Raw genomic sequence first — 12,203 nt, 5'->3', positions numbered from 1 at the left:
CTCCATCTTGCCATTCCAAACATGATAATTTGAACCATTTAAACTAATCATTTTACTTGTATTAGCTTCCATCTTTCACACAAGTCAATAAAAAAAAACCTTAAGCTCTAGATACCAATTTGATGGAAAAATAGGTCACAATGGGCAATCTACAAAGCAGAAACGAACCCGTTTGACAAGCATTTCCCGACCCGTTTGAACCCGTGAGGAAACTAACAAACAAGCTATATCAAATCCAACCCAAATCAGTCACCAAATCTGTTCCGAATCAGTAGCTAAACAATAATCAAGCACACACTAAATACACGAGACTTTTTACGTGGAAAACCCCTCAAAATCGAGAGTAAAACCACGATACTCGTAAGCCACTTAAATTCCACTATCATCAACAAAGAGAGCAATACAATAATCCTTCTCTAGATCAACTAGAGGCATACAACATCATCATACTCTTGAACAACAATAATCAACAAGTATATGAAACAATTAAATACAAAAGAAGAATTTCATCACCCAAAATTCTGCTACTGTTTGACCTGCTGTAACTTGATCTACAGACCACTTGAGACGAATTCAACGGTTAAAAATGTTGGCACTGATGTCAGGAAGACACATCCCAAAAATGAAGAAGATTCAACGGTCGGATCTCCGGGGATCGAAGGTTTTCTGGCCTGCTGTCACTGTAGATGGAAATTGGGGTTTCACTCTATTTCTTGATCTATCTCTCTGCACTATTATGATGAAAAATAGCTGGAAACATGAGATAAAAGATGCCCTCAGATGTTGACTAGGTCAAACAACAACTTGGGCCTTAAATTGTTGGGCTTGGGCTTCCTTACATAATTGGAAACCAAAAAATAAAACCCAACAATATGTTCATCGCCATCTCAGGGAACTTATCGTTAAATGGTCGACACTGACAGATAGTGCTTTTTCTTGGAACACGAATTTCATATTGCAGATCATCACTCTTGGGTACCAGTTTCAAATTTGACTTTATTCTAGACAAAAGTGGTGATACTTGACTTTTATGCTATGCTATGGGGAGAACCAATTGATTTGTATGGAATTCAAAGTTGTTCTAACACGAGAATCGTTGAATGCAGGAAGTTTACTCCGTAATCAGATTGCAGGTGTCAGATTCTAACAGCTTCACGTAGCATTTCAGAGTATCGATACACCTTCAGAAAATCAGGTGATTTCTTTTACTCAATTTCAATTTTAACCTGTCAAAATATTTACTATCGGCACGAACCAAGAGACTGGGATGAGTTGGACTAGACTACTTTTGTCTAAGTTTCTTGCTATCTTGATACAAACAATAAACGTGTTACAAATAACTAGATACGTTATTATTTCAGAGATGATATCATTTTGTGAATACATATTTCAATATTAAAATAGCATAACTTTTCGAGCCGTTTGGCAGTATTTACATATATATTCATTGAATTGTCATTTTCCATTTTCCCTTTGGTAGTTTTTATTGTTGTTCATGACTTCTTGCTTAATCACTCTAATCTCGTCGACACAGACAATTGGTGCGTTTTCTTGTAACACAAATTTCATATTGCTGTTTTATTAGTAATTCACCACTTTTAAATTTATTATTGTATCATGTATAATGCCATATTTTATAACGGTTAAAAAAATCTCCATCATTCAACCAATTCGATAAACACTCATATAATATTTAACGGGTTTTTCAACTGCCGTCCAATGGACGGGCTCATAATTGTTGATCATGTTGTTTTTCATGTATTGTGTGTCATATTTTTAAGTGTCTGTGTCAAAATATATTTGTTGGCACTTACTGCGGGTATGTGGTATGTAGATGGGTCTATGCAGGTTATGTTCTTGCTGTTACAACAGATACAATACTCTATATTCATAATAGTGGCTACCAATTGTTGAAACTTTCAGCATCTACAACTCTTGACACACATACAAACTTTCATTCTTATTTTCATGGTATCAAAATTGGAATAAACGCATAAGGAAAACTGGAGCAGAAGTTTGAGAATGGAGTGGTCTAGACTCCAAAATGGAAACTTAGTAATAACGAGTATAAATAATGGTCTTTTGCATTCAAGGTGTTTTGTGATTCATAGCGTTTAGATACTTATTTGTACCATACATTTGTTTCAAGACAAATACCATATATAATGAAGATTTTCGTATTTGTAGTTGTATCAAACATGTAATAGGTGTCAAAACGAACGATTTAAAATACTATTTTATAGAGCTGTCGTGCAACGCACATGCTCTTAAATCTAGTACTAATCATAAATCATAAATCACTCACTATATTATGCATAATCACATGGTCAACCACCTTGTACTGGTTGGTCGACCACCTTACTACGTAGTCAACCATGTAATAATGGTAGTCGACCCAAATTTTGTTCGAATAAGAGTGATCGACCACCTAGTTAGGTTTGGTCGACCACCTTGAAGTTTGTAGGCGACCGAATTATTAAGTGTTTGGGAGGGAACAGAAGGGACGATGTATGTATCATGTTAGGTCGACCAAAAATTTGGTCGCTCGTGCCATTTTTTGGTCGACTATAGTGTTAATCCTTGTAGGCGACCACCTTATGCAGTATACGACTAAAGGGTGGGTCGACCTAATGGTGTAAAAAGACAATTTGTTTAGAAAAAAAAGTGTATTTTATTTGAAGTGTTTAAAAAAATAGTGTATTTTTGTCAATTCCCCGTATATTATATTACTCTATAACCGAAACTTTATGGTATACCCCTTATACTAATGGGCTCAAAAGCCCAAGTAGAAGTAACCCCTTTTTCTTATAAGACTTGGACTTTAGTCTAATTCGAGAAGTTTGTAGCGATGAAGAAGAATACTGTATCAACAAAACCATCCACCGTCGACAGATTAAGATTAAGAAACTAATTATTATTATTATATTTCATCAAATCAAGACTCAAATCTATAAATAAATAATCAAATTAATATTACTAAGAGAAAATGGATGCAGAAACAGCTTTAGAGCTGGTTAAAAAAGGTGCAACTCTTCTCTTTCTCGATGTTCCTCAAAACACCCTTCTTGGCATCGATACTCAGGTACTTTTAATTTTTTCGATTATATTTGTAATATTTTTTTATATAATAGTGACATTCAGTTTGTGTCTGTAGTTTAAATTTTTATAATTTTCTGTTTTGCAAGTTTAATTTGATCACAATCATAATGATGTTGCAGTGAAATTAAGTTTAGGTTTTAGTATGGGTATGAGTTTGATAGAGTAAGGGAATGGGAAAAATAAAACCCATTACTTTTGATGGGTTTAAAAGATCCCTACCTTTGTGTTAGAGTATGATACCTGATTAAAGCTGTAAAATCCAATTTTTGCATACAATACAGTGTGTTAGAGTGTGTTAAGCTTTTCATTTTTTTTTAATAATAAAATAGAGTGTGTTAACTCTGCTCTGCACCAATTATATGTTTGTTGGTTGCCATTGATTTTAGTTGTACGTATTCAGAACGAAACTGTACTTAGTAGACGATGCAGATATATCTTGTATTTCGCTATAAAAAAAAAAAAAAGACTGCCTTTCCTGAGTTTCGATTTTCCTTTTATCTATATCAGATATCAGATATATATTTTGGTTGTCTTTTGATTTTATTTTTATTTTTTTAGTATATGATATATCTGATTTTAACTATTTGATTGTGGTAAATGCAGATGTTTTCGGTAGGACCTAACTTTAAAGGTATCAAGATGATTCCTCCGGGTCCTCACTTCGTCTATTATAGTTCTTCAAATAGGTTAGCTACCTTTTAGGATTTAGTGTCCCAATTATTTTCCATTTTGTAGTACGTTTTTCGTATTGCCTTGTAACATATGAGACATATTGAATTAACTACTATGATATTGCCTTCTTGCAGGGTCGGGAATGAATTTTCACCTATGATTGGCTTCTTTATTAACTTGAACCCCTCGGAGGTCTATACTTTTCCACTTTTCTTTCTATTTTATAATCTAATTTGATATATTTGATTTGATAAGAAGCACGATGATGCAAATAACAACACTCGAGTGTGACAACTTACTCACGAAAGTAATTGTTAGTATCACTTTTTTATGTTGACGTGAAAAAAAAATGTCTGTACTTATGATGGTCATATGACAGGTAATTGTTCGTAAGTGGGACCTGCAAGAGGAGAAACTAGTCAAAATAACAGACCAAGAAGAGGTAAAACTCTTTTTTGCTTTGATTCTATCATTCTTTGTCAAATTTTAGTGATTGATTCCGTTTTTATGTTTAGATACTAATTAATTTTTGCTCCTTTGAAGGAAGAGAGATACTGTCGAGCCGTACTAAGTTTAGAGTTTGACAAGTACCTTGGGCCTTATACTTTAAGTCAGTTTGGAGAGTGGAAGATGCTATCGAACTACATTACAAAGAGTGTCATTGATCGTATTGGTAAGTATATATAAGTATACATACAATCCTTATAAATTTTATGATGTAATTTTCACTTTCCCAAGCTCTTGTTTATTGGCATTGTATTAACTCGTATTTATTATAAATGGTTTTTGCACGATGTAAAGACAATAAAAATGCAAACTTGGTAAAATTTACTTGACCCGAATGGGCCCCAAGAAATGGAACTAAATAGTGTAAATGGATAGGATGACATGTAATGTTTGGTTCACATGCAGAGCCTATAGGAGCATATATCACAGTTATTAATGAACCCGATATTCTTGGAAACGGTCCTAAAACTGCAATGGAGGAAGCTTTATCTGAGCAATTGAAGAATTCGAAGATTCAAAAATCTGATTTAAAGCTCGAAAAAAGAGGTTGTTACTACACTAAAATACCACGTCTAGTCAAGAAAAAGGGTATCCCTGAGCAAGACCTTACATCCATAAATCTTGACAAGGTACAAAAACATAGCAACATAACATTTCTCCCTTTTTTTTTCTTCAAATAATTGCAACTATTTTTTTCCTAGATACCCAAAAATAAACATAATATTTTCGATCTTGCCATTGTTGATAGTATTTTATATCCTTGTAGACCAATCTTTTGGAAAGCATATTGACGAAAGACTATGGAGGAGATGAAGATTTACTCCTTGGAGAGCTTCAATTTGCTTTTGTTGCGTTTTTGGTACGTGCTTTACTGTTAGCAGTATAGAGTCTGTTATTTGAGGGCATTTTAGACTTGGTACATTTTTTGGTGACACTTGTTTAATGTGTCAGATGGGACAATCACTTGAAGCTTTTCTTCAATGGAAAGCTTTTGTTAGCCTTCTATTTGGCTGTACGCAAGCCGTAAGTTATACTTGAAGCAAATTAACTTTACATGAGAATTTTTTTTACAAACTTTTCTAACCATTTTTATATTTTTTTTCCATTTTAAAGCCTCTCCAAAGACGGAGTCATCTATTCACCAAGGTACACTAGTATGATTATTATGAGTTATGACTACGTCTATAATATCATCTACACTAAAAATCTGACATTTATGTTTCCAATTTGTTTGTAGTTTATCAAAGTCTTATATCATCAACTCAAGTATGCGTTTCAGAAAGATCGTGCACATAATAGTGCTGAAACGAACGGGCCTCTGACGTTGTTAGATGATTCTATTTTATCTGCTGACAGTTTTCTGCAACACTTGTGCAAGGTATTTTTTAAAAAAAAAAATGGAAACTTTTCTTATTAATAGATGTTATAGTTTTAATGAATAAACTGATGAGCGTGATTAGGGTATCCAAGAATTTTTTTTTTTTTTTATTTTTTATTTTTTACTTTTTTGAAACAGTTGGCAACCTTTCTTCAATTATGTGTTTGTGTTGCAGTGTTGATTATGAATTAGGAAGACGTTTAAATTGGTTTGTTGTTTACTTGGATTTTTGTAGGAGTTTTTTTGGCTCGTGCTTGAAGCTCCTGTTGTTGATGGGGACCTTTTGTCTTGGGTGAGTTTTTGTGGCTTCCATATCTATATGTGTGTACAATATCATATATATAATCCGTATTTATGTATGAAATTACATATAGAGTAGGGATCTGAATATCGTCTATGTACTTTTATGTAGACAAGGAAACTAAAAGTGTTACTTGAAGAGTCTCTAGGATGGGAATTTAAACAAGAGAACATGGAAGATGGAAGCTTTTATGAAGAAGATGATGAGGTTAGTATTGTACATTAATAAAGCCTGTGCGATTAATAATGTATTTTTTATTGTTTTTAAATTATGAAATACATTAAAAAATTATTTAGCTTTAGCAGTTTTGCACTTGTATACCCAATGAATCACATAGGTGGTTCACACCTGATTTCTGACTCACAAACTTAACGTCTATGTTTTGCAGTTTGCTCCTGTGGTTGTGATGCCAGATGAGTTAAATTAGAATGAGCTTCTCGTTACATACACATTTGGATACAAGCAACATGAACTCATGTTTTAACATTTAGCTTTGTTTACAAGTTCTTGTTACTTGAGAGGAATTTGCGTATCAAATTTTTAGTGTCGAAGGCGATAGCATCTATTTCTTTGATTAGTTATAGCTAGAGAACTTACTGTAAATTTTGCAGAGTAGATACAAGAAGTTGCAGCTAAATCCAACCGTTGTGTGTATGAATGTTATGGTAATCATATTCGTTGTCTACTACTCCGTGTGCTCTTATATACTGATTTATTTAAGGAAAACAATGTCCATCTATCTATCTATTAAAGGTTAACATTACCCAATTGTAATCGGCTAATGTTAATTTTTAGGTCTTTTCAAATATAATAATGCACCAAAACATTAAGGGTCTGTTCTCGAGTTGAATTTTTAAGGGAAAGGAAAGAGTTTAGAGAGAAGTGGAAAGATTGAATGTATTCTAGAGTTTGGATATGAAGGAAACGGAAGGGAGGAACAGTGTAATTTTTCTTTAACCCTTTTCCTTCCAAATTGGAATGATTCACAATCCTTCCCCTTCATTTACCTCCTCCTCATTTTATTTATTCTATACAAAATCTCTGGGAACACACACCCTAAGTTTTGTGTTTTAATATTAAACTCTTTTTTTTATCAACATTCGATAAAACAATCTTTTAAACGTCAAAATAAACCTAGATTACTCAAAATAAGGAATTGAGGTAAAAATATTACTTTTAATAGAATTTGTGCTAAATATTAAAGTGACAAAGTGAACTTGAAAATTTCATACGTAAATATTACTCGTAGTATCTACATTAATTCATAACTTAATTAAGAAAATAATACTTGTAAAAATTAGGGGTTTGTTGACCTGCGACAGAGTACACCGTTAGCAAAATCATTAATGGAGGGTTACAACTTCTTCACCAACAGAACAGCAACATCGACTAGATTCAGAAAAAACCTCACAAACTCTCGATCCAACCACCTCTTTATACTAATCTCCATTTTCACACTCTTCATCTTTCTTATATTCTTCTTCTCCGACAACAATTACACAATCACATCTTTCTTTTCCCCAAATCAAGACGCTACTCAATGTCTTCACAAAACCCTAATTGGAGAAAAGTTCATGTGGTACGCACCGCACAGTGGATTCAGCAACCAGCTTTCAGAATTCAAAAACGCTGTTTTATTCTCGGTTATTCTTAATCGTACTCTCATTGTTCCTCCTGTGCTCGATCATCACGCTGTTGTTCTCGGAAGTTGTCCCAAATTTAGGGTTACTGATCCCAATCAGCTTCGGTTTGCTGTGTGGAATCATACAATTCAACTGATTCGAAACCGTAGGTAAAAGTTACTTTTATGGTATTAATTTTGTAATAATTACATAAAATGAAATTATTAATATTATCTGTATACATCTCATATGTTAATGGAAAAAATTGGAGAAGTCCAATTTTTAGTAAAATACAACTGTTTTATTTGCCTTAAACGATTCTTAAATGACCGAAAACATTATCAAATGGCTAGAGAGGATCAGGTACAATATTAGTGCTGGATTCATATGAATTGGGGAGCATGAAATTGCAAATCATGAAGCTAAGTTATATATGGTACACTTGTAGTTTATTGATGATCTGTGATTTGTAGCATAAGTTTCAATCAATAAGCAAGCGAGATTATAATTTATAAGACCAAAGACTGTTGTCTGTCATTATTGAAATGCTACATGGTTGCTTGTTCTCATGATTGAACAATTACTGAATTACCAAAAATCATCTTCTAAGACCTGATTGATTTAAGTGAGTTTCAATCAGTAAGTTTGTAAGACTAAAAATGCGTCTGTATGACTGTATGAATGTGATGCTACATGGTTACTTACAGTAATGCTTGAAGACTTGTCAAAGGTCTTCTATAATCTGATTATATATGCTCATTAGTTTTTTTTGTAATTAAGTCAATTTTGCATCGAGTGATCTCTAATTTTGACCTACCGTGCTACTTGGTTGCAGATATGTATCAATGGCAGATGTGATTGATCTGTCATCATTAGTTTCTGATTCAGCAGTTCAAGTTATAGATTTTCATAACTTTGTACAACTATTTTGTGACATCGATGTCAAAGATTTATGTACAAAAAACTTGAAGATGGAAGATTCTTTCTTTGAAAAACTAATGCAATGTGGATCTCTGTTATCTGGTCTCAATGATCATATAAGTGATTGTGTATATGCTGTTGAAGAAGATTGCAGGACAACTGTTTGGACGTACCAGGAAGATGGTGAAAATGGGTCGTTGGATTCTTTTCAACCCGATGAGCAACTCAAAAAGAAAAAGAAAATTTCATTTGTTAGACGAAGGAAAGATGTATATGACACCCTCGGTCCTCATTCTAGAGCCAACTTTGCAACTATTTTGTCTTTCGGTTCACTTTTTACAGGCCCGTATAAGGGCTCAGAGTCATACATTGATATCCATGAAGCCCCAAGGGATCAAAAGATACAATCTTTGATAAACAAGATTGAGTTTCTTCCATTTGTACCTGAGATTTTGGATGCTGGAAAAGCATACGCTCGTCACACAATAAAGTCACCTTTTCTGTGTGCACAACTTAGACTGTTAGATGGGCAGTTCAAGAATCACCACAAAGCTACATTTCAGGGACTAAAACAGAAACTTGATATTGTAAGGCAAGAAGAGAGTTTGCCGATTAATATATTTGTAATGACAGATTTACCAAAAAGTAACTGGACTGAAACTTATTTAGGTGATTTAGCAAATGATTCAGAGTCTTTTAAGTTGTTTATGCTTTCGGAACATGATGAATTGATTAAAAAAACTGCTAAGAAAATTGTAGACAAAGGTTTTGTTGAGAAAGATTGTTATGGGGATCAAAAGTTACCTGATGTTCTTCTGCATGTTGAAGAAACTGTTTGTAGTTGTGCTTCTCTTGGTTTCGTTGGAACAGCTGGGTCAACTATCTCTGATACGATAGAAATGATGAGGAAGAAACAAATATGTTCTCACTGAAGTTTGACTTTATACAAGTCAACACCTGATTACAAAAGATCGCACTCGAGAAATCGGAAACTGTGTTTTCTGGGATGCAAAAACATGAAGTTGAGCAGGTTTCAAATGCTGGATTTTGTGTTGAAGAGCTAAGGAATTTTATGAGAATTATCGCCTCCACAACGTATGTCTTTCTTAATCATCCCTCATATGTATACTGCTGGTCAGTGTCAATGATCTTAATTTTTTAAGATAATTAGAAATTTGTTAACTTTGTATAAATTTTTTAGCTTTTACATGTTTATGTTTGCAATATGAACTAGATAGATCTATGAGAAAGAAAGGAACTGAGTGATGTTTAATGTTGAAATTTTAATTTTTTTAATTTTTTTTCCTTTGTAATTTGCATTTGATTGCATACCAAATTGACCCAAATGCTCTTGCATTGTAGATGGTTTTACGTGCGAAAGCAAGCAAAATACATTTGAATCCCAACATGACCAATAATTCCCTGCTGCCTCATTATTCGTTCTTCTAGTCGAATAAGTTTTGATCATACTAGTATTTATGTGTTGGAATTTTTGGTGTGCAAATCCTAGTGTATTATAAACTGGAAGATGCAAGTTGATTGCATCAGTTTTCTAATGTTACAGGAAACTACATAAGAAATGTATCAAAGTTACTCCGACATAAGGGTTTTTATTAGGGTTTGTACATGGGCCTCGCCCGCGAGCTACCCTAAACCTTAATTTATTCCCTATAAATATAGTCTAGAAACCTACATCAAAGTCACTGCATCCACGTTCTGATCCTCGTGCGGCTAGACTCTTGTGCCATTGTGCGTACGACTTGCTCTTCCCCAATCACCTACACAACATCTCTAAGTTTTCCAGATCCGTCAAGAATGACGGTAACCTACAAATCTTCCTTGGCGCTAGAGGAACGTTATCGATGACGCACTTAACATTTAACCACTCCATCGATATGTGTTATTCACGGTAACTGAACCGAAGAGTTAAATCCTAAGGTCCTCAAACCCAACATGATTCGCAATCAAGGATATGTTTTCCCCTCGGAAAATTGTGTTGATCAGTTACACATTGTATTTTCATGTTTGCATGCATCTGATGACCTAAAATAGGTATCTAGTCATCATTCTACAATATACTAACGCACGTGGTAAAAGTTGTATTGAGCCAAAATGATTGTCACTTTTGTACAAAACGACATAGTAATCTACTGTTTCTTAGTTCGATTATCAATAGTTGACAATATAGAATGTTGAAAGCAGGACATGTTCTAATGAAAGTGCCGACTCTTGTTTTCATGTAATAAAATGTACTAATCTGCTAATATTTTTGAGATACCGAATAAATCATCTGTTGTTCACCTGTCAACCTTTGTTGTACATTCGAGGGGACGCCTTTTCAATCTATAATATCCAGACCTAGGTATATCATCATGTTACAAAACTGGTTAGGGATGAGCAAAAGAGGGGAAACCGAACCGGTACTGTACCGAAAACCGTACCGATAGGGATTTGGTTTCGGTTTTTAGTTTTGGAAAATTTTGGTTTAGGTAATTTCTGTATCAGTACCGGTTCGCTATGAAGAAATCGAATTAGATAACCGAATTATGAAATATTTAAACTATGTTTTTAGGAAACTGGATTATGCACATAGAAAAGAACAGAATTATGTTTCGATCAGATTAACTCGATCTTAATCATTTGTTCTTAATTTAAGCTTTTGAAACCCAATCTCTGTATCGATATGTGCCAGTTAAATTTCCATATTAGTGACTTAGATTGTATAAAAAGATGAAATGTTTATGCGCAGGTCCATGAAAATCTAGAAAGTTTCACGCAATAATAATGTTTACCACGTTGACTTAGAACGGCCTCTTTTGCTTCTTTCGAGTTATGTTTGCCATTTTGTCTATGGCGTCCTATGTTTTATTTCGTTTTGTTCCGGTTTAGATGGTTTTTCTTTTGTAGTGGCTCGTTTAGAGGTAGCTAGGTCTAGTCTTCGTTTGCGGTTCTAGCAAATTTACTTTTAGCGAAGCCGTTTTGATTGATTTAATTTTTTTTTTTTTTTTTTTTTGAAAGGCAAACACACACACACCCATACACGAATTTAAACACGAATATATACATGCCCACCACGGGACTCGAACCCCCAACCTATAGGTTGAAGGGGTCACCTCGATACCGCTAGGCCAATGGCCCTTTGGTAGCCGTTTTGATTGATTTGGTTGTATCGGTTCAAAGGAACCTTCATTTATTGATGAAGGTTTCCTAATTTTAATAGTAATCGTTATTTTAGTCACAAAAAAAAAAAAAAAAAAAAAAAAAAAAAAAGGCCTTTTTTGCTTCTTGTAACATAAACTGAAGTAGTGCTTCAGTGGTACCCGTCGCTTATGATCCCTGGGCCCGCAGGAGGGCCTTATTGAATACTGAAAGGTGCAGGTTCGAATCTCGGCTTGCAACTTCCTGTTGGGTATTAGGGGGAGGTGTCTTACACGGCTTACTTAGCCCTTGCGGGGTGGGCGGTATGAGTGACATAGTCACACGGAGTCAGGGTTTCTCCGCCAGAATAAACCTTTTTGAACATAAACTGAAGTACCATGATCAACCCATAGAAATGGAGTAAATTTCCCCAAACAATTTTACATACAATTCAACTCGTGATTTTCGGTTTCATTCGGTACAATACCGAAAAAACGGTACCGCTACCGATACTGAGCATGTAATGTTTTTCTAGTTCGGTTCGGTGTTCAGTTCTTGCTTTTGG

At 34.2% G+C, this 12,203-nt stretch overlaps 2 protein-coding genes across 2 annotated transcripts; both read left to right on the top strand.

Moving 5' to 3' along the window:
- The first annotated feature begins 2,925 nt into the window (after positions 1–2,925).
- Positions 2,926–6,675, top strand: LOC139852841 (uncharacterized). The gene is made up of 13 exons (XM_071842176.1): positions 2,926–3,082; positions 3,703–3,785; positions 3,906–3,963; positions 4,151–4,213; positions 4,315–4,444; positions 4,684–4,907; positions 5,045–5,137; positions 5,230–5,301; positions 5,392–5,424; positions 5,516–5,656; positions 5,892–5,948; positions 6,069–6,164; positions 6,346–6,675. The coding sequence occupies exons 1-13, from the start codon at positions 2,987–2,989 to the stop codon at positions 6,382–6,384; spliced, it is 1,185 nt and encodes a 394-aa protein (XP_071698277.1). The 5' UTR covers positions 2,926–2,986; the 3' UTR covers positions 6,385–6,675.
- Positions 6,676–7,303: 628 nt separating this feature from the next.
- LOC139855068 (O-fucosyltransferase 30) lies at positions 7,304–9,761 on the top strand. The gene is made up of 2 exons (XM_071844324.1): positions 7,304–7,749; positions 8,415–9,761. The coding sequence occupies exons 1-2, from the start codon at positions 7,304–7,306 to the stop codon at positions 9,430–9,432; spliced, it is 1,464 nt and encodes a 487-aa protein (XP_071700425.1). The 3' UTR covers positions 9,433–9,761.
- The last annotated feature ends 2,442 nt before the right edge of the window (positions 9,762–12,203 follow it).

This window comes from Rutidosis leptorrhynchoides, chromosome 6 (genome assembly GCF_046630445.1).
Source record: "Rutidosis leptorrhynchoides isolate AG116_Rl617_1_P2 chromosome 6, CSIRO_AGI_Rlap_v1, whole genome shotgun sequence".
In the NCBI taxonomy this organism is placed as follows: domain Eukaryota; kingdom Viridiplantae; phylum Streptophyta; class Magnoliopsida; order Asterales; family Asteraceae; genus Rutidosis; species Rutidosis leptorrhynchoides.
Note: the sequence above shows the minus strand (reverse complement) of the source record. Positions and strands in the feature narration are given on the sequence as shown.

Bases quoted from the DNA above. Each gene is read 5' to 3' on its own strand.
- LOC139852841 (XM_071842176.1), top strand. From the start codon at position 2,987: ATGGATGCAGAAACAGCTTTAGAGCTGGTTAAAAAAGGTGCAACTCTT. The intron at 3,786-3,905 runs GTTAGCTACCTT...GCCTTCTTGCAG, and splicing joins TATTATAGTTCTTCAAATAG to GGTCGGGAATGAATTTTCAC. The intron at 3,964-4,150 runs GTCTATACTTTT...GTCATATGACAG, and splicing joins TTAACTTGAACCCCTCGGAG to GTAATTGTTCGTAAGTGGGA.
- LOC139855068 (XM_071844324.1), top strand. From the start codon at position 7,304: ATGGAGGGTTACAACTTCTTCACCAACAGAACAGCAACATCGACTAGA. The intron at 7,750-8,414 runs GTAAAAGTTACT...ACTTGGTTGCAG, and splicing joins CAACTGATTCGAAACCGTAG to ATATGTATCAATGGCAGATG.